General features: G+C 44.3%; 2 protein-coding genes across 2 annotated transcripts in view; one reads left to right on the forward strand and one right to left on the reverse strand.

Moving 5' to 3' along the window:
• Positions 1–17,973, reverse strand: part of LOC137878802 (mitochondrial inner membrane protease subunit 2-like) — a gene marked incomplete at its 5' end in the record, with an annotated part of 33,727 nt that extends 15,754 nt beyond the window's left edge. Inside the window, one exon of the mRNA XM_068719230.1 lies at positions 17,960–17,973. Within this exon, the coding sequence (XP_068575331.1) occupies positions 17,960–17,973 (14 nt within the window). The remainder of the gene's footprint in view (positions 1–17,959) is intronic.
• Positions 830–17,022, forward strand: LOC137878804 (leucine-rich repeat neuronal protein 3-like). The gene is made up of 2 exons (XM_068719232.1): positions 830–1,171; positions 13,973–17,022. Exon 2 carries the CDS (start codon positions 14,359–14,361, stop codon positions 16,483–16,485), a length of 2,127 nt encoding a protein of 708 aa, XP_068575333.1. The 5' UTR covers positions 830–1,171; positions 13,973–14,358; the 3' UTR covers positions 16,486–17,022.
• Positions 17,974–22,920: the final 4,947 nt, after the last annotated feature.

A 22,920-nucleotide genomic window follows, 5' to 3' on the forward strand; every position in this document is an offset into this window, starting at 1 on the left:
TGGGGATACAGGGGATCATGACTGACAGCTCACTAAGCCAATTGGATTCTCCCCTCAGCTGTAGAGCTGATCACTCATTGGCCGGTCTCTGGGGAACTGGAACGTATCAGTGTGTGTGTGTGTGTGTGTGTGTGTGTGTGTGTGTGTGTGTGTGTGAGTGTGTGTGTGAGTGTGAGTGTGTGTGTGAGTGTGAGTGTGTGTGAGTGTGAGTGTGTGTGTGAGTGTGTGTGTGTGTGTGTGAGTGTGTGTGTGAGTGTGAGTGTGTGTGTGAGTGTGTGTGTGTAATAGAGTGATGGATGATCTCCTCTCCAACAGCAGAGGAGAAGAAGGATGGAGGAACGACAAACACATCACATCATTCACTCCTAGTGTCTCTCTCTCTCTCTCTCTTCTATTAATTCCTGATCTCTCTCTCTCTCTCTCTCCTCCCTCCCTCTCTCTCCTCCTCCCTCCCTCTCTCTCCTCTCCATCTCTCTCCTCCTCCCTCCCTCTCTCTCCTCCTCCCTCCTCTCCCTCCTCCCTCTCTCCTCCTCCCTTCCTCCCTCCCTCCTCTCTCTCTCTCTCTCTCCCTCCTCTCCCTCTCTCTCTCTCTCCTCCCTCCCTCTCTCTCTCGCCTCCCTCCCTCTCTCTCGTCCTCCCTCTCTCTCGTCCTCCCTCTCTCTCTCTCTCCTCCCTCCCTCTCTCTCTCGCCTCCCTCCCTCTCTCTCGTCCTCCCTCTCTCTCGTCCTCCCTCTCTCTCTCTCCTACCTCTCTCTCCTCCCTCCCTCCCTCCTCTTCCTCCCTCTCTCTCCTCTCCTCCCTCCCTCCCTCCTCTTCCTCCCTCTCTCTCCTCTCCTCCCTCCCTCCCTCTCAGTCTCTACCAGAGTGTCTCTCTCTCCTCGTCTCTGTCTCTGTTCAGAGGGAAAGAGAGCTTCTTGGAGATACTCAAGGAAAACGGGAAAATAGCTGCTGCTGGATGTTAACATGCAGCGCTGCACGCCTTAACCCACACACACACACACACACACACTCACTCACTCACACACACACACACACACACACATACACACACTCACTCACACACACACACACACATACACACACTCACTCACACACACACACTGCTGCAGCCATGCCAGGAATACCTGCTGAATATCTGCTGCATGGGACGTGATGGAGAGAGCTTCTACTGGTGAGTGTTCCAGCTGTACGGCTGTGTGTGTGTGTGTGTGTGTGTGTGTGTGGGGGGGGGGGGGGGGGAGGACTGCGGTAGTCCTTCAGCCTGCGGTTCTGACAGCTGAGGGGAAAAAGAATAACAGGAGGCTTTGGTTGGGGGGGGGGATTATTCTGTCGCAGGTTTTTGAGATGCGTTGGAGGACGCTGCAGCTCCGTTCAGCTGAGAGGAGATCGGTGTCGCTCCACAGGTTCACCCTCTGAAGTCAGAGACAGAGGCAGCAACAGACCCAGAGACGGGGGGGGGGGGGGGGGGTGGGGGGGGGGTAAAGACCCATGTCCTAAACCCGGAGACATCTCATTAACAGGCTCCGTGTCCCCCAGGAAGCCGGAGCCACCGGTGACGCTTCCGGAGCGCTAACGAGGTGAAAGAGAGAAGACGAGGATAAACAGGAGTCAGGACGGGTCACTACCGCAAACACCTCCCTCTGCTCCTCTGCTCCTCTGCTCCTCCTGCTGTGTTAAACACTCGTCGCTAACACTGAAGGCGTCTCTTTAAGTGCGCACGTTGGAGGTTTCCACCCCGACTGAGCGCTCAGCTCCTGGAGTCACACGGCAGCGTTCAGCCGGTCATTCAGTCGCGTGACTTCTCAGTCTCACGGCTCCTTTATTGTCTTCACGTCACGGACGAGGACGGGACGGTTCCTGGTGACAGAATGAACGGGTCTGCTTCGGTCAGCTTCCTGGTTCTCCAGACTAACTTCTGCTGGTCTCTCGTCGCCTCTCTTCTCCTCTGCTGGGGTTCTCAGAGTGTTCATGAGAGAAGCTTCAGGAAGCAGCAGCAGCAGAGAGGGACACCAACATGAACTCATGGACGACGTATGAACGACACCTCGTCTTGAGGACGTTTCAATTTGACGAGAAAGTGCAAAAAAACCCCGATACCCTACATTGGGTTTAGGAAGAACATCGAGGTTGGACTTAAAATAAGTACTTAAACTAAGCAGAACAAGTTTTATATTACCTCAGTTCACGAGTTAAAGCTGCATTCTCTCTAGTGTCCACCTCCTCTGGTTGTATAGAAGTCTAGTCTAAAATGACTCTACTTCTCTCTTGATTTATTCCCTCAGTAAACATTGTAAACATGAGTTTATGGTCTCAATCTCTAGTTTACAGTCTTCTTCAATACAGCATGATGTTCATTTAGTACATTATGCTCCATTTAGAGTCAAACACACCATAAAGAGGGGATGATTTAGGGGCGGGGCTACACGCTGATTGACAGGTCTCTACGTCACTCCTCCTCAGTCCAGATGTGGTCACTTCCTGTTCACTGGTTGATAAAATAAGATGACGACACTACAACACTAAAGTAGCGCTCATGTTAAAGTTAACACTGTTCTTCATAGTTAATACTTTAAATACCTACAGTACTAGTAGTAGTATTACTAGTTATTATAGAATAAGTATTTTACCGTCACTCCATTTAATTATCTGACAACCAGCCCCCCCGATCGTTTTGAAAAATGATGTCATAATTTGCATTGATATAAATTTCCATTTTCCTCTGGCAGGAATAAAGTCAATAACATGTAATTAAAACTAGATCACATCTAGAATCAGATCTTGCCCTAAACGTTTCAAACCTCTTAAAAAGCCACTAACTTTGAATTATAAAACGTAAACTGCACTTATTAGTTTCTCGGTGATAAAATGGTGAGACATGTCCATCAGTGTTTCCCAATGGTGTCTTCAAATGTCCAAAAACCAGAACATTCTCACATTTAAGAAGCTGCAACCAGAGAATTTGGTCTCAATTAAACGTACTCAAACCAATTAATCTATTTACTAAATAATTGACAGCTAATTGATTTAATCTTCACAGCTCTAATATTAAAGCTAAAGCTCGGTACTAGAGCAAACACAAACTTCTTCAAGTGTCGACCACGTCTCAGGGCTAAGCATGACTTCTGTCCTCTTTATTAAGAACTGTGTGATGAGTTTTACTCAAACATCTTTTCTCTTAAACGTCGATATTTCCTCTCTTTGTTTGATGGATGCGTCATGGGAAACAAACACCGTCTGTAATAAATGTTGACAGAAACTCATTTGTCACATAAATCATGATGCAGATGCTCGGATCGTCTCATTGTGGGAGTGCTCACAAATGGATTGAGACTAACAAAGACTATTAATCTGAAACTGTTGCTGCGGTCTGAACCTCCTCCAGAAGAAATAGAGAAGTCTGCATCGAGTGAGCTTTGGATCAGAACATCGTCAATAAGTACCAACGTCATGGGCTTCGGTTTGTCATTTAAATTCAAAGCCGGTGATTTGCTTTGGTTATAGATTCTTATAGATTCTGACGGATCAATAATCAGACTCTGTTTCTCTTCAGATGCAGATTTTGATTCAGAAAGAAGTGGAAAATAATTATTATAATGATTATTTCAAAAATATTTTTCATTACCTAATTTAGTATTTAACGATATTTTCCTGAACTTAATTTTGTATTTTACGACCTTTTCCTGAACTTAATTTTGTATTTTACGATCTTTTCCTAAACTTAATTTAGTATTTAACGATCTTTTCCTGAACTTAATTTAGTATTTTACGATCTTTTCCTAAACTTAATTTAGTATTTTACGATCTTTTCCTAAACTTAATTTAGTATTTTACGACCTTTTCCTAAACTTAATTTAGTATTTTACGATCTTTTCCTAAACTTCATTTTGTATTTAACGATCTTTTCCTAAACTTAATTTAGTATTTTACGATCTTTTCCTGAACTTAATTTAGTATTTTACGATCTTTTCCTAAACTTAATTTAGTATTTTACGATCTTTTCCTGAACTTAATTTAGTATTTTACGATCTTTTCCTGAACTTAATTTAGTATTTTACGATATTTTTCTAAACTTAATTTAGTATTTTACGATATTTTCCTAAACCTAATTTAGTATTTTACGATCTTTTCCTGAACTTAATTTAGTATTTTACGATCTTTTCCTAAACTTAATTTAGTATTTTACGATCTTTTCCTAAACTTAATTTAGTATTTTACGATCTTTTCCTAAACTTAATTTAGTGTTTTACGATCTTTTCCTAAACTTAATTTAGTATTTTACGATCTTTTCCTAAACTTAATTTAGTATTTTACGATCTTTTCCTAAACTTAATTTAGTGTTTTACGATCTTTTCCTAAACTTAATTTAGTATTTTACGATCTTTTCCTAAACTTAATTTAGTATTTTACGATCTTTTCCTAAACTTAATTTAGTATTTTACGATCTTTTCCTAAACTTAATTTAGCGTTTAACGATCTTTTCCTGAATCTAACTAGGTTGTGAAGATGGACGTCTATTCTGTGTTGTTGAACTTTAGTAGAAAAACATACAAAAAACGTGTAACTTTTTCATAAGATATCGTTGTATGAGGATACGTTGTTTCATGACAAAAGAAAAAGTATAGAATAACACCGACCTCATCTTTCAAAGTCCGTTCATGAGATTCATGAGGTTTTGATACGATCATCTAAAATACGAAACTCGTGGTTCATACCAAAGACTTCGTACCTCTCAGAGTCGATACACAAACCCAGCTACACATGTACAGTCACAAAGCAACAAACAGAGGTCACGCTGTGAAACTGTGTGTGTGTGTGTGTGTGTGTGTGTGTGTGTGTGTGTGTGTGTGTGTGTGTCAGGGTAATTAACAGTAGACCGGCTGCTGATTAAAGAGAGAAATGTGACTCGTGGGAGTGGAAGCTAAGTGCAAATCCTGATGCTGGCGATGCTAACAAGGGGAGGAGGGAACAGAGTCACATGGGACTGGTTTAATGGTAAATCGATGGCGGATGGAGGGAGGAGAGAAGGAGGGATTTAGTGCAGAGCCGGTGATGTTATCTGGATGTTTTTAGGGATCTCGTCCTTTTTAGTTTCACGCCAGTGAAATCAGTTAAAGAGAGAACACGTTGTTCTGTCTCGGCTCTGTGCTGCAGACCTGAGCCTCATCGATGCTTTGATTTAAAATATCATGTGGTCGTATTGATCCAGAGTCTAATCCACATTAGTCACATTCATTGAACCCTTTGAACCGTTTAGATTTTTCTCTCCTTCATTGTTCTCTATTCTGTCACTTGCTTTTTAGATATTTGTATTTTTGAGTATTTTTATTTCTGCTACTTTACACTTCTACAGCTTTCAAACAAGGTTTATTTTGATTATCAACGACCACACTTCTGTTTTTTAAATAACATCTCTTAAGTCACGAAGATGACAGAAATCATGAACGATGTCTTCACAACTTTCTTTCCTCTTTCTCGATGTAAAGAAAGCCAACAGCTCCCAGTCAGACCAGTGAACACACCGCTGAGCAGACGGACTAGATTTAACATCTAAAGTGTAAACCGTTGAATCAGACGAGACAGAAACAAAGACATCCCAGAACAAACAGCACAGATGGAAGATAGAACTCCTCAACCTGCTCCAGTTTAAGTCCAGATTGCATCCAGACCTAGTTATTCAGAAGTTATTATTAATCAGAGTTTTCGCGAGTCACACCTGTCATCATGACCTCAAAGGTGAACACAGCAATGTTGTTATATAATATATAAAAACAATCCCTTTATCATCAGCAGTTATTCTCTTAACACCTTCTGGACCCGAGAGCCCCCACCGGTGGGGGCTCTCGGGTCCAAAAATTCACCCACTCATAAAGCAAACAAGTCCACTCATCAGTAACGAATGCAATGATGTCGCATAGCTGCTCAAACTGCAGCTCCTGCGCTACAAAGTCATCAGCTGTTTGTACAAACGCCAAACACAACTCAGACAAACCTATATATATATTACCAAATATCAAAATCCATGTAGCGCCCCCTAGGCAGACCCACTCGCCACATTTATGCCAATAACTTTTTGATAATTCATTCAATGCTAACACTCTCTCAAACTGATGCCAAACTGCTGTATTTGGATAGATTGAACACTATTAGTGATAAAAGAAGTGAAATATATAATTATATAGTATATAAAATTACAATGGAACAGCTGGAACAAAATTACATTTTGGTTGACCTCGCCTGACCTCTCTGTACTAAAATCTCTCTAATTTTTGAATGCTTCACTTTATCAAAGTACAATTTTGCAGAGAGACTCTTAACATATTGTGCTATGATCTGGGAGAGGTTTAAAGCTTGCAGCTACATCATTCCTAAAAAAATATATTCTGAAATTGCTTTTTTGTTTAGGCGAAATTAAAATTTTTCAATTTGTGCTGTGTGCCATCTTAATTTAGTCTTAACCAGTAACATACATACTGATAATTACACATCTGAACAAATCTCACAAGTGCTCACTTTTTTATAACACCAAAACTATAAAAATACACCTCTTAGTTGCAAAACTATGCTCATTTTGGTATGGCTATGCAATTTTTGAGCAGAGAAAAAGGATTTTCAATGGATCAGCAGATAATTCCTCCTCTCTTCATCAACATAACAGATGTTCAAGAGCATCTTGCCGTTAATCTCACCTGCATTTAAACTATTAAAACCTAAAGAGTTGAACTGACTCATCCTGCAGATATACACTGTAAAAAAATGTGTGTAATATACGCAAAAATACTGCAAACATACATTTCACAGTTGTTTTTACAAATAAATGCAAAAAATACAGGGCTGGCTGTTAAATGTATAATATGTTATCTTTCCGTTGTCAGCACAATGGTCCGTAAATTTAACATTAACAAATTAAATCTAATAAATGCAAAGATTACGGTATTAATTGTTTATATTACGGTGTATTTCCGTTATCAGTACAATGTCTAGTACAATTAACAGTGACAAAATGTTATTTTTTTTTACAAGAAATAAATACACAAATTATTGTTTGGGCTGATATATATGTGTATATATATTAACGGTGTTTCACTGTCTTATAAACAGAATTAACGGTCTCTTACTGTCGTGGTTTAACAGTTTTTCACTGTAAGATCTACAGACATTTTTTACAGTGTATGAAGGAACATAAAACACATCTCCACTGGTCCGTGTTGCTCATGAGTTCACACAGTAAAGTACTCAGTAATGTGTGTGCAGACAGGAAAAGCATCTGCTTTATATATATATATATATTATATATATATATATATATATATATATATATATATATATATATATAAAGCAACTGCCTCCTGATGACCGAGCTTTGACGTCACCCAGCTCTTAATTGAGTCTCACGCTGAGGTTTTACTGCAGCTGTCGGCGCTGCTGGAGGAAATAATCCTCCTCTGCTCCGTCTTTATTTAGTTTTTTAATCAGCACTTCCTCTTTCTGTAAAGCAGAAGATTAACGTGTTCCATCAGACTGGCAACTAAAAAATGTCGGCAAAGAGAGAAGAGGTGTTTTCCTACAAATGATTTATGTAAGTACGGAAGACCAAAGATGTTCAAATGAAATGAATACGTGGAAGTGTTGAGATCAGCTCAGTTCAACCAATCCACACTGAGCCGGTTCCTCTCTAAGCTCAACATGTTAGAGTACGTATTAAATGAAAGTGCTTTACACATCACTGTGTCGTATAAACGTCATAACAATCAGCAATACAAATATTATATATCTAGGGCTTTTATTGTGAAAGGTAAGATCTGGTCTGCGTTAGTGTACGTTTGAATGTTTATTGAATGTTTATTCTCTGTGTGAAAGAAAAAATCGACTTTGTTCAGGAACAAAAGAATGTGAGTTTTTCACTGGGTAATACTAGTTCTGTGTGAAAGTATTTCTAATAAAACATCGGGTCAAAAAATACGTTGACGTTGAATTAATCAAAAAACAACAAAAAATGCCCGAAATATTACATATATATATTATTGTATTTTGTAGTCAAATCAGTGATATTTGATCCTCACTTCTGCACTATGTTAGGAACAAGATTCTCATTTTCCTTTTTTTTATTCTTTTTCCTTTGATTGTTATTAAAAGGAAGCAACAACTAACTAAAAAAAGAGAAATACGTTAATACATATTTGTATAAAGAACAGGATTCGGGCCACATGACAAAATATAATTTGAGTTCTGAGGTTTAAGTCAGAATTAGTGTTTCAAGAAAAAAACAACTAATTTATAAGTTTATATATATATATATATATACATATATCTAATCAAACACACACAAAGAAACTAAAGAGAGATAACATTAAATGCGTCAAAGACGGATGCTTTGTGTTCACAACATCTCACTATTTCCACCTTTGTTCATGACGGACGTGAATCATAATTCACACAATGAGTGTGTCGGGTAAACACAGGTGGGTTCAGGCTCTTGTGAGGACGTCTCTCAGGTAACGGAGAGTCTCCTCGCTGTGAAAGCAGACGTCTGACATCTAAACGTCGTCTGGAGCGGCTTTACAAATACATTGAGCGAGATGTCCTTGAGAGGTCAAAAGCACTTTTTTTGTAATTCTTCCTCAAAAGGAAATAATCCAGTATTCTCTCTCCCACGGGGAGGTCAGAGTGAGTGTTGGGTATCTTCTGGTGTTTGGGTAGGTGGAGGAGGTGGAGGAGGTGAAGGAGGTGGAGGAGGTGGACAGCAGCCTGCTGACTAAGGCTTAAAGGCTTAAACTAACATTTACAGCTGATGCCAAAATAAAAAACCTCTCTGATGGTCAAAACACCGTCAGTCTGCAGAGAGGAGAGATATTAATAACTCACATACGTTTTAATTACAGACAGTTTAGTATGAAGCATCAGAAAACAGTTATTGACGAGCTCATGTTTTTGGATTTGGGCTGCAGCTCTGACATTCAGAGCTTCTTTCAATGAAACTTTGTTTGTCATGTTTTACGATGAGGGCCATGACATGTTTGAACAGGAATGACATCACATCAATGCAACGAAGAGAACAAGCTCTAATCTCGTCCTGAGAGGATCCTAAATCGATAAATCAAGTTAATTGTTTTATGAATGAAGCGGTGAACGAGTTGAAGCAGCGGCTCTGTGTGTTTCGTAAGAAGTGGGCGGAGTCGTCGTGACGTCTCTCGTTGGTTTGTGGACGTTTTGAAGCCTTGACTTCGGCAATTTGGCCGTCGCCATCTTGTTTTTTTGCAACCAGTGAACAGGAAGTGACCATATTAGGACTGAGGAGGAGTGACGTAGAGACGCCGTATACGTCTCTGGTAGAGACCTGTCAATCAGCGTGTAGCCTCGCCCCTAAATCATCCCCTCTTTATGGTGTGTGTGACTCTAAATGGAGCATAATGTAGTAAATGAACATCATGCTGTATTGAAGAAGACTGTAAACTAGAGATTGAGACCATAAACTCATGTTTACAATGTTTACTGAGGGAATAAATCAAGAGAGAAGTAGAGTCATTTTAGACTAGACTTCTATACAACCAGAGGAGTCGCCCCCTGGTGGACACTAGAGAGAATGCAGCTCTAAGGAACTTCCTACAAGGCAGAACTGAAGGTTGCTGCCTGGTTTGCCTGGTTTGACCGATCATCCCTGTAAACCCCGCCCCTGAAGTTCCTCTACTTACCAGAAGTATCTACCTCCTGACGGGGGTCTTTGTCGGGGGGTAAAATGTCCCAGTAACTAATCGTAGAACCTGGTTCCTGCTGTCAAAACGCGGCTGTTGACACCGTTTGGTGGAACCTTTACCATCGTGTCTCCTCAGAAACCGTTGTCGGCGTTGATAAAAGATTCGCTGTGACACTTCTATCATCTCCAGTGGTTAGACGGCGGTCTTCATTTGTGATCCATCAGTTAAAAGAAATGGAAAGTGTGTTAGTTTGTAACGTGACGTGATAGCGGCAGGCTGCCTGTAGCTGTGAGTGCTGAATAAAACATGGCGGAGTGGGATCACTTTATGAGACGTCTGCCACATTAAGACCGAAGAGCCCTCGGCCTCTCCCTCTCTCTGCTGTATCAGAATATACATCCATATTTCACATTTAATCCATTCACAGAATGTCAATACTCTGCACTTAAAGTGCCTGAGCTGGCGGTCCTGCCCGGTTACAGAGAGCTGCTCTCTGGTCTGCTCATTGAATGCATCACTAAATACTCCTAACAACAACAACAACAACAACGGGAGATTCTCTCTCTCTTTCTGTGCGAATGGGTGGAGCTGAGACCGGTTCTTCTTCAGGCAACGAGATGAACGCAGACTACGTCCTTAGACCTCTGAGGTCCTGACGTTTTGTGAGGAGAGAATCCTGTGGGCCAATCCCAGCGTAGCGTGGTCCAGCCGGTGTAGTGGATCTCAGGAGTCAACCTCCGGTCCTGAAGAGCGAATCCAAAACTTCACGTGTTAAAGCTGCATTCTCTCTAGTAACCACCAGGGGGCGACTCCTCTGCTTGTATAGAATTCAGAGCAGAGAGAACTGATGGATCACAAATGAAGACCGCCGTCTAACCACTGGAGATGATAGAAGTGTCACAGCGAATCTTTTATCAACGCCGACAACGGTTTCTGAGGAGACACGATGGTAAAGGTTCCACCAAACGGTGTCAACAGCCGCGTTTTGACAGCAGGAACCAGGTTCTACGATTAGTTACTGGGACATTTTACCCCCCGACAAAGACCCCCGTCAGGAGGTAGATACTTCTGGTAAGTAGAGGAACTTCAGGGGCGGGGTTTACAGGGATGATCGGTCAAACCAGGCAAACCAGGCAGCAACCTTCAGTTCTGCCTTGTAGGAAGTTCCTTAGAGCTGCATTCTCTCTAGTGTCCACCAGGGGGCGACTCCTCTGGTTGTATAGAAGTCTAGTCTAAAATGACTCTACTTGTTGTCATGACGTTGTTGTGGCAAACAACTTGAAGGAGATGTTTTCACAATATGAAAAGGATATTCGAGATGGAGTTAGGTTTATCTTTTCTATATATATATATATATATATATATATATATATATATATATATATGATAGTAGTTGAAATGAACTCATGTTGCCTTCAGGACATATTGTTCCTCCTGCCGTTCTGCACATGAATCACTGCTGCCAATTACGTTACAGTCGTCACATTTCAGTGTACAAGGAGAAGCTGTTATCCTGAAACGTAGAAACAACTCTGGATCTCATTTACATAAAATTGGCTTTCAAGCAAAGAAAAAAAAGCACACTTCAACATTTGAAACCTGGAAAATTGGACAGAGAATCAGCATATTCTGCACAGATACACCCATAAATCTATATTCATGGAATCATGAAAGGCAGCCACCACTCTATGCAACCGCGTGTGTGTGTGTGTGTGTGTGTGTGTGTGTGTGTGTGAGGGAAGTCATTGCAGACTCTTTGTAATAAGAGGGAAGCATCTCGTAACTAAACAGGAGAAATTAAATGAGTGCACAGCAGCGTCTCATGAGAGCACACTTTCCAACCAAAAGAAGGAGAAAAACATCCACCATTTAACGCTCCGTTTAACATCCAAACCACGCTCGCTTCATTAGCATACACGTTGTTTTTGTTGTAGCCTAAATACTGTACACAAACGTGTTGTTTCCATCTCTGCGGAGGGGCAATTACATAATCCTAGAACGTTAGATACAGTAGACTTCCTGCTCTCTCGGGGTGAAGGAGACGGACGCCTGCGAGCGTTTTTAATGAGCTACATGAGAGCGAAAAGAAAAGAGAGCGGGCCGAGAGGAACGCTGGGGATTGAAGCGACCGCGTAAGAAACAAACGGCAGATCGGTGTGTTCTAACGTTGTTGTCGTGGAGCGGCTGAGATGTGCTTGAGTTGCTTCACTCAGATGATTGCAGAGAGATCTTTAAGGGAATTCTTTTGAACCGTCGCTAAAGACAAAGTACACAAGGCGCGTTTCCATCAACTGCTTTTGAGCCAATAGACTTGGCTGAGTGAAGTGTAGTTTCATCACGTTAGCTACTCTGTATCCATGGCGGCAATCTGCCAGTAAACACACACATGTACACACACACACACATATATATATACGTATATACAGTATATATATATATATATATATATATCTGTCATGTGAGTTAAAGGTCAGAATTCATTCCACAAAGGCGTTTCCATAATCCACTCTTTTTGAAAAGAGACTACAAAAAAAACATAATTTTTGAAGTTTTATCAAATTTTTGCTGTTTCCATACAGCTTCTTTAATGCGGTACTTCAAAAAGAGCATAAAGTACATTGATGGAAACACGGTGGAACACAGGTAAAATGCTCCATTTCAAGTGCCGCGTTAGATATTATATTTAAGTAAAAGTTAAACTGTCAGAAGAGAAGTTTTGAGTGAAAGTAGAGTTTCTTGCTGTACTTTCTCGCAGTCCTCCAAACTAAATGAAAGTGACCAATATGAGTATTTTCTGACCAGACAAACAAACACTACTTTGGTTTGGGGAAGTACTGTGGTTGTACTACTCAAAGAGTATTTGCTGCACTATAACAATACCAGGCTACTTCTTCACTGTGGTCTCACTACACCGATTCTTCCACCTTTAAGCACAGCTACCTCAAAAATATAGTTTTTGTATCAAAGCCTGATATCTCTTCTTCTTCTCTGCCTCTGTTGTTGACCAAAGAAATAACTATTTAAAGACCACATCAATGAGCCTCACTGTTGTTCCTTCACCACCACAAGTAAAAACGACATGTATAATACAGGCCTTTTCTATTGAATATGTATATTGAAGTACTTGAACGGTATTAGTAAAAGTAGTTTTAGGGAAACAGTTGGGTCAAAGCTTTAGTAAAAGTTCTTGTACTTTGAGGATGAAGTGCCAGAGGAACTCTCTCAGTTTTGCAAACAGACCATAAACAAGCTGATATATGCAGGAAGTGTCTCAGCTCGTCCTCATCAGCTGCTCCCAACTTCCCCGACAGCTTCATCTACTGTCGCACACTCAGCGGTGGCTTCTGCACTCAAGGTCACGAATTAATCAAAACATCAATATGTGCAGTCGACATAAGCAAAAAAAAAAAAAAAAAAGAGCCCCCGCCGCCGTAGACCTGTCACCTGTACCAACAACATTGATTCGGCGCCTCATGAATTATGCAGTCAAATAAATAAATAAATTAAAAAAAGCAGCTCGAGACCCGCGGTGAGCTCACTTCCACAGATATTTTGGGAGCCTCTACAAATCCTCGAGGTTGTGTGCATCGGGCTGCTTTTTTGTGTGGGTGCATTGATAAGTGTGCACAGGTGCATCGATAAGTGTGCACAGGTGCAACGATAAGTGTGCACAGGTGCAACGATAAGTGTGCACAGGTGCAACGATAAGTGTGCACAGGTGCAACGATAAGTGTGCACAGGTGCATCGATAAGTGTGCACAGGTGCATCGATAAGTGTGCACAGGTGCAACGATAAGTGTGCACAGGTGCAACGATAAGTGTGCACAGGTGCAACGATAAGTGTGCACAGGTGCAACGATAAGTGTGCACAGGTGCATCGTTCACAGCAGGAGAGAGGTTGGTTAATTACAACACGTGATGTTTTGCCTCTTGAATCAACAAACTTTGGAGCATCATCTCGGAGCTCCTTGTTTTCGAGGACACTTTACATTTTACTGCTTTGACTGAAATAGCAATACAAAAACACCAGTCCGCTCTCTCGCCCTTCAGCCGTACAAAGAGACTCAAACGTACCGTTGTCTTTGCTTCAAACCTGTCAGGAAACACACATAAAGTCATGTTAATCATGACTTACAATTCCGGCGGTGCGAGGAAAGCGATAAAATCAAATGAGGCTGAAAAAGGCTTAATAATTTTCAATATTCGCAAATGTCAATATGCCTTCATAGCTCTTCCGCAAGGTGTTAAATTGGACTTTTCTTTCTCTCCTGTCCCCGCAGATGGAAACTGACACAGGGTGACAGCGACGGAGGATAATAATGATGGAAGGCAGAGCGATTCGTCCCGCAGCCGGAGCCACAGCATTCCTCAACCGCCCCTCTGCCGCACAGCGCCGCTCCCTGAAGGATACGCCGACCGTGACATATCGCCGGCGCGCATGACAACCTGGCACGGACCGAACTGAGCAAGGCCGCCTCTCTTTGCCAAGAGCTGGAAAAGGCAACAGGGACCAAAAAGCTTCGGGGGGGACCAGGCGTCGGCGGGAAATCCACTCTTGTCTCGCTGCATTAACAAATGAGCTTTTATTTGTGAAGTTAACGGCGCTAACAGCTGACTCCATAAGGGCCAATTACTGGCTGAAGGGAATACAAGGGGGTGGGGCAAGATGAAGGAGACAGCAGTTGTGGCTTGTTTGCTGGCTGAGCTGTCTCTGGCTGCTTTCGTTCTGGCCTCAGAGGGGGCCGCTCGTTGCCCAGCATTGTGTCGATGTGAGGTACGACCCTGGTTCTCGCCCCGCTCTGTTTACGCCGAGGCTGCCACCGTGGACTGTAACGACCTGGGCCTCTCGGTGCTGCCGGAGACGCTCCCCTCGGAAACACAGGTGCTGCTGCTGCAGACAAACAACATCGTTAAAGTGGAGAAAACCTTGGATTACTTGGCCAACATCACTGAAATCGACTTGTCTCAGAATAACATTTCCTCTGTGAGCGATGTTTGTCTGGGGTCTCTCCCCCGGCTGCTGTCACTCCACATGGAGGAGAACTGGATTCAGGAGCTGTCTGACAGCTGCCTCGCTTCCTTGCCCAACCTCCAGGAGTTCTACATTAACCACAACCTGATTTTCTCCATTAACCCCGCAGCATTTCGGGGCCTGAGTCGGCTGCTGAGGCTCCATCTCAATTCCAATCGACTGACAAGCATCAACAGCCAGTGGTTCCAGCATCTGCCCAACCTGGAGATATTGATGTTGGGAGAAAACCCCGTCATTGAGCTGTCAGACATGAACTTCAAACCCCTGGCGAACCTCCGGAGCCTCGTGCTTGCCAAGATGAATTTGACTGAAATGCCGGACAACGCTCTAGATGGCCTGGAGAATTTGGAGAGCATCTCATTCTTTGACAACTTGCTCAGTCGAGTCCCACGAGCTGCGTTGACGAGAGTGCGGAATTTAAAGTTTCTGGATTTGAATAAGAACCCCATCGAGAGGATCCAGAGAGGCGACTTCATGGACATGATGCACCTCAAGGAGCTCGGCATCAACAGCATGCCGGAGCTCGTGTCCATCGACAGCTTTGCCCTGAACAACCTGCCGGAGCTGACCAAAGTCGAGGCCACCAACAATCCCCGGCTGTCCTACATCCACCCCAGGGCCTTCCACAAGCTCCCCAGGCTGGAGACTCTGATGCTGAACAGCAACGCTTTGAGCGCGCTCCACCGCGGCACCGTGGACTCCCTGCCCAACCTGCGAGAGGTTAGCCTGCACAGCAACCCCATCCGCTGCGACTGCGTCATCCGCTGGGTCAACATGAACCGGACCGCCGTTCGGTTCATGGAGCCCGATTCCCTGTTCTGCGTGGAGCCTCCTGAGTACCAAGGCCAGCACGTCCGACAGGTGCACTTCAGGGAGATGACGGAGATCTGCCTTCCCCTGATCTCACCCGGGAGCCTCCCGGATCGGGTCGACGTCAGCAAAGGGAGGTCTGTGTCGCTGCACTGCCGGGCGTTCGGAGAACCAGAGCCTGAGATCTTCTGGGTGACGCCGTCGGGTGACAGGGTGCTACCCGGGAGCGTGTCCGACAAGTACTACATGCACCCCGAGGGAACCTTTGACATCTACGATGCCACGGAGCAGGAAGCAGGATCGTACACCTGCATCGCCCACAATCTGGTCGGGGCGGACCTCAAATCTGTGATGGTCGCTGTGGACGGATACGCCGCCCAGCGCTCAAATCAACCTTTACAGGTGTACGTCACATCGGTCCAGTCTCACTCTGTGAGGGTTTCCTGGGAGAGCGCCGGGGGTTTGGTATCACGTCTAAATTGGTCAATTTTAGCCCACGAAAGCAGCGGCCTCTTCATGCCATTCACCGCCAGGCTCCCCGCTGATGTCAAAGAGTACCACATCAAACAGCTGAAGCCCTCCACTTGCTACCGGGTCTGCGTTCAGGTCACTGCAGCACAGCCTGGATACAGCAGGGACTGTGTCAATGTGACCACGAAGGAGGCAGCAGCGACCCCGGGAGGGAACACCGAGAACTGGGACGGCCTCGTGATGGCTTCTTGCGCTGTGTTTTTCATCGTGGTTGCCGTGGCTTGCTCCGTCATCTACACGTCTCTGTACAGCCAAGTGTTTTACAGGAAACTGACAGCAGACCCGGCTGAGGCGCTGCTGATTCCCAGCACTCATTGCTCCTCCTCATCATCTTCTTCTTCTTCTTCTTTCCTGGAATTCGGTGTGTCTGGGATCAAGGTGAGGGCCACCGTGATAGACTTACGGGATGACTCCATGTAAAAAATGTCCTTGTCTGTAAGAGCAATTTGGGATTAAGCGAAGATGGAGAGTGATGGACGCTGGACAATGTAATTTACGAGCCCTCTGTTCAAAGACTTTTGATGGGACACTTTGCACTGGAACTGAAGCTGGGCGGCATCAGAGGAACATTCCCAAACATTTACATAAATGGCGAAAAGCAGAGACTATTTTGTATTTCAAACTGTCATTATAACGAGCTTAATCAGGCAGATACCTTGACTATAATCTACATGGCTACTGGTCATTCATGCAGTGCTACCAGAGTGAAGCACAGCACAGGAACTCTTCTGTCTTAAGGACTTTGTTGAAGACGGCTTTGATGTCTGCAAAAAAAAAAAAGAAAAAGAAAAAAAAAAGCATTTTCTTTGCTGTGTTACATTAAAACGGTGCCAAGCGAAGATAGTTTACAAAAAAATATATTGTTAGTCTAGTGTACAATCAAGTCGACTATAATGTAAACAATTTTATGAACGAATACATTTTTCATTAAACCTGTGTGGTGTCTTATAACTACAATCTGTTCTCGTTAAATTTGGACGTTCTTTTACAACGAAACATTGTCTGAAACAAACTGAACTCTTTGAAATGCAAAAATACTAATTCGTATGGATGCGGTTCATAAATCTCGTTGTGTCCCTGTCCGAATCACACGGCAGCAGAATGTGTGAGGTCTGCTGTAGACAAACACAATTACAGCAGCTGCCCTTCAAGGCAGGTGCTCTAACACTGTTAGGGAAATGCAATGCAATCTCAAACTGTGTGTGTGTGTGTGTGTGTGTGTGTGTGTGTGTGTGTGTGTGTGTGTGTGTGTGTGTAAAGAGCGAGGACATTGGCAAACCCATTGACTTTGAATTGCATTATATTCCCTTTCATTAAAAATCCAATATGGATTCCCAACACAAACCTCAGCGGTGGGTGATGAATCGGCGTCACGCGCAAACTGATGGGAGGCATTTATCAGCGGGACTCAGTCGTAGATCAACCGGGTTTCAGCACCTTGGACGGGGGCTTTTAGAGCGCGGCCATTTGTCACCGCCGACGGGAGCTAAAATATGACCCATTAGAGGCGGGTAGTGAATAGGTCAGCAAGAACCGCAGCAACCCGAGCCATCCTCTCTTCCCCCGGTGTGACCCTGGAGAGACGCCGCCCGCCCGCCGCCGCCGCCATCGCAGGGAACAGCTCAGCAACTATTGGGCTCGTTTGTTAAGCGCCTCGCGTCAATATGGATGGGGGGGGAAGGGGGGGGGAAGGGGAGAGACAAATGGACCACAAAAACCAGGAGAGAGTAGTTTGGGTCCCAAAAAAGGACAGTGAACGAGAGCGGCCGACGTTACTGATGCGCTGTCCTCTCCCCGTTCATTAGAGAGTCTTCTGCTGCTACGCTGAAGAGCATTCTGGGTATTTAGGAGAGGAAAGAAAGGATTATATATATAAAAAAAGGAGAAGCCTCACCTCTGCTTCTGGGTTCAACTCTGGTTCATCGAATGAAATGACGAGTAGGAAGTAGTCTTCACAGCAGACACTAAATGAAAATAGGAGAATCTCATCTGCTTTTCAAACTTCAAAAAATAAGAGACGATAGAAGGAAAAGCGGCTCACTGCTGAGGGCGCACACACAATGTGTTGTGGCAGATCCAGTGTGTGTGTGTGTGTGTGTGTGTGTGTGTGTGTGTGTGTGTGTGTGTGTGTGTGTGTGTGGTGTTGGGGGGTAAATTAAATCCACACGGTGAAATTGAAACTGGGACTGAAATCTGCCTCGTCAGGAAAACCAATAACAGGAAAAGAACAAAAAGCATCGGGATCGCAAAGTTCAGTGAACCACAGAAGAGCTGAACGTAAACATCTGCATCATGATAATTCTCTCAGAGGCTCAGCAGTGATAGGAATGAATGAGTGACGTGTGTCCAGAGAATCACACGGAACACAACAGGGTTTAAAATCAAAAAGGCATGAATGATCTCTGCATGTTTCTCTGCCTCGTCTCGTGTGGAAAGTTTAGATCTTGGTCTGAAGGTGATGATGCTCCAGGAGGTTCAGGGCTCATGGGAACATGTTTGTTTTAATCATCTGGGCACCATGAATATCCAAAACAGTTTTGGTGGGAAATCAGCGAAGCAGATTTTTTCAAATTTCGTAATTTTTAAATATGTTGGTGTGAGTGTGGTGCAAGTGAAAAGCTCATGTTGTGTTGAAAATGGAAAGGTTCATCCTCTAGGGAGCATGAATGCGCTCAGATAACTCAATGGCGGTCTGCAGCTACAGCGAAGGTCAGGAACTAACATTTTGAAGCCACGAGTTCAGCGATTTGGCCGTCGCCATCTTGTTTTTTTTGCAACCAGTGAACAGGAAGTGACCATATCTGGACTGAGGAGGAGTGACGTAAAGACACCGTATACGTCTCTGGTAGAGACCTGTCAATCAGTGTGTAGCCCCGCCCCTGAATCATCCCCTGCTTTATGGTTTGTTTGACTCTAAATGGAGCATAATGTACTAAATGAACATCATGCTGTATTGAAGAAGACTGTAAACTAGAGATTGAGACCATAAACTCATGTTTACAATGTTTACTGAGGGAATAAATCAAGAGAGAAGTAGAGTCATTTTAGACTAGACTTCTATACAACCAGAGGAGTCGCCCCCTGGTGGACACTAGAGAGAATGCAGCTTTTACACGTGAAGCGTTGAAGAACTTTAAAGAACCAGAGGTTGTCTCCTGGTCCGAACCAAGAGGGCAAACTTTACCTCGACAAAGGCAGCGCAGACCAGATCCACTCCTTCTGTTCTTAACCTTCACAATAAAAGCCCTAGACTCCTGTTGAGTGAAGGCCTTTAGACTTCATCAACAGCTAGTGGAGGTATCTCAGTCAGAGGACCCACCGCACCACGACCTCTACTGCTAGGATCAGGGCAGCAGGGCTAAAAACAAATATCAGCACATTACTGGCTCTCATCTGCTGATGGCGCCACATAGCGGCCGTGTTTAGAGTAAAGCCACATTTCAAAGACGTGTAAACGATGTAATTGACCTCCAGAGCATCCCGTCTCTCGTCTAATTAACGTTAAAATTTTAAAAAAAGTCGTTCTCACATCCGCGCAGGAAGCCGGTAATATCCCCACCGCACACCCCCATTCATCACCGAGCGCCGCGCAGCAAACGAGATGCTGCTTCCTCACAGCGATGAGATCATAAAGGCGCTGGGCGTCACGGTGGGGGTCCTTCGTGTCAGCGACAGCCAATCAGAGGCGGGCAGACGTGATTAACTCGCAGATGATGAAGCACGCCCGCTCATTAATGCCGAGCACGGAGTTTACCATCAGCTGGATGATGATGATGATGATGATGATGATGATGATGATGAGTGTGTCTGACCGTCACTCACAGGATGATTAGTCGATCCTCTCGGCTCACTCACGGATTTGCAGGTTTTTCTTTCTCCACATTTGAGATGAAGTGTTAGTCACAGAGGCGCTGACGTCGCTACGCTGACGATTTGGGGCTTTTTGAACTGTGTTACATTTAAAAACGAGTATTTTAAGGTCACTTCCTGTCCTTTTAGACAGCGATTTTAAATTGGACTGTTTTTAGATTTGGTGGTCGGGATTCAACCTGCAGCATAAAAACATCTTTCCTTTCTTCCTACCTCCCTGCGGTGCTTCCTTGACACCTTTCCTTTCTTGTATCCTTTGTTTCACCCTCCTGACCTCATTCCTCTTCCTCCTTTATTCTTTCCCTTTGTGTTTTCAAACGATTATACCTCTGATACTGAGCACATGTGTACTGCAGCTACTTAATGTGTTCAGCCGGCTGAGCACCAGACTGGAGTTCTTGTGATTGATCCGTTAATTAAATCCATTTGCTTTGCAGCTGAATGATGACATCTTCATCCAGCCCAGCTCCACATACAACCAGTGGTCTTCCTCTGATGTCTGACAGTCGGCTGAGTGAACACGCGCAATTAAAAACATCCTAAAAAAATATCAAAGTGACAATTTCCACGCAGAGCGTCAGAAGAAGTGCAGCAGCGAGATGCTCTGTGGGGAGGAAAGAAGAAGAGCTTCACACGCGCTGGAATGTTTCTACCGTCAGCCGCCGCTCTTCAAGGCTGTGCATTAATGAGCTCACTCAATGGGCTCTTATGTAGCAGCAGGATCCAGACCCCCGAGGTTCTGGATCCGCCGATGTGAGGGCGTCTTCGGCTACTCGACCAACGGTGGAAAATGAAAAAGAAGAAGAAGAAGAAGAAGAAGAAGAAGAAGAAGAAGAAGAAGAAGAAGCGTCCTCGTCTGCTGCAGAAAGACTCCTCTCTGAGAAACACAAAGGTGATGATGAGGCGGCGACGGACTCATCAAAGAAAACGGCAAAAAAAACAAAACCCGCACGCCGAGCTTAACGAGCTTAACGAGCTTCAGTTAACGAGCTTAACGAGCTCCGGCTGCACGTTGGGTCCCAGAGGAGTCGCGTCTGTAGTCCTTTTAGATATACGATGACATTACCGGTGTTTACCCGCCACAATTCCTCCTCTTTTTTCATTTCCCGCTAGTAATCTGTGAAAACAGGCCTAACGATCTCGGCCGAAGTGAACTAATACCTCTCATTAGGACGCTTCCTGCTCTTAAAATGAATATATATATATATGTATATATATATATATATATATATATATACATATATTTACACGTCCCATTTCTCTGCTCCACGTTAGCGGGTAAAATGAACTCAGCGGGAGAGCGAAACTATTTTGCTCGTGAATCATTACCCCCATTACAAACATTTGGAATTCAGGCCAGGCCCCGCGGCTCGCTGCTCGCTGCTCGCTGCTCACGGTGAGTAAAAAGCAGAAGCACATTTATCGAGCTCTCCTCGGTGCGGATCCTCCCGAGCGTCGGAGGTAATTATTCTCCCGCTCACCGGCCCATTAGACTAAAACAACACCGCTGACTTTGGGTGATCTTGGCGCCACGCGGCCTCTCCTGAGCGTCTTATTGTTGGTCCGATGATGGAGAGGCGCAGACGGCGAGCGCTCGCTGCAGCGGACACTCACTGCAGGAACCGCTCGACTTCCTGCAGATATTTCTTTGTTCTCCGTTACGGTTTGAATCTTCTTCTTTTCTTTTTGCAGGAAACACCGACTCAGGAGACAAACGGTCAATTCAGACATCGAGTCTGAGATGAAGCGGTGCTCAGGGACACGCCGACGTGGATCGGAGGAGCCGGGAATCAAACTGCCGATCCTTTGATCGAAGGGCAACACGCTTTACCTCCAGTGCTCTTTTCCTATGGTTAGAATCACTCCTTTGTCCAGACTAGAGAACTTCTTTAGAAGCATTACTCATCGCGTCCTCAAACGTGTCAAGTTCCGCTCGTTACATGAATCCAGTCTTTTCAAAATAAACTTTGTCTTCACAGGAAACTCAGTTTTAGGTTTAGACAACTAAACTACTCAGTTAAGTTCAGGAAAAGATGGTCGTTCCCTCCGTGAGTGAGATCCAGCTGGAAGCCCCAGAGAGAGACCTTGAACCATTCTAACATCTGGTCCACTACTGTCTCCACTGTAGGAGGAACCCAACGGCTGGATTTGCATCTTTACTAAAAAGCAGCTCTGTCCTTGACCGTACGTTTGTTCATGATACATTCCAACCCCCTTCTTCAGACCAAACCAGGGACACGATTATGTTTGATCCTAAATAAAATGTTAACATCTGTATGAGGATTTTATTCAAATCTAACGTAGTTCGATTCGTTTACGAGTAAATATTTAAACGTGTTTTTACACAGAACTGTAAGACTAAAGGGGGTTGGTTTGGTTTGAAATTGGACCACTTGTCTCCAGGACCACATGTCTCCAGGACCACGTGTCTCCAGGACCAATGTGTCTCCAGGACCACATGTCTCCAGGACCACGTGTCTCCAGGACCATGTGTCTCCAGGACCACATGTCTCCAGGACCAATGTGTCTCCAGGACCATGTGTCTCCAGGACCACATGTCTCCAGGACCACATGTCTCCAGGACCACGTGTCTCCAGGACCACGTGTTGTCGTGATGACTCAAAAACTCAAACTCACAAGGTGAAAACAACGGCGGACTAGGACCAGGCTAGAATCAGGCTGGATTTCACACGTGGTTCTGTAAACGGGTGGAATCAGCGCTCCACTGGACGCAGACACCAGAGTATCAGACTGTTCTGGTCCGATAGCAGCGTCCACGCTGCGCTGACCTCTCGTGTAAAACAAACCAACATAAAAACATCCTCAGGTCTGAAAAACATCAAAGGAAATGTCCCGTGACCCAGACAGCAACGACGGAACCGCCCGCAGGGGTTCTGACCACAGCTTTCAGGAAGAGAACGTAGAGCTGCTGGGATCAGATGTTTCCACCGCCGTGCAGACGTGAAAGCGTGACGCCTCGTTGGT

This window comes from Cebidichthys violaceus, unplaced genomic scaffold (genome assembly GCF_023349555.1).
Source record: "Cebidichthys violaceus isolate CVI_PGR_0920_01 unplaced genomic scaffold, fCebVio1.0.p SCAF_234, whole genome shotgun sequence".
Classification (NCBI taxonomy): domain Eukaryota; kingdom Metazoa; phylum Chordata; class Actinopteri; order Perciformes; family Stichaeidae; genus Cebidichthys; species Cebidichthys violaceus.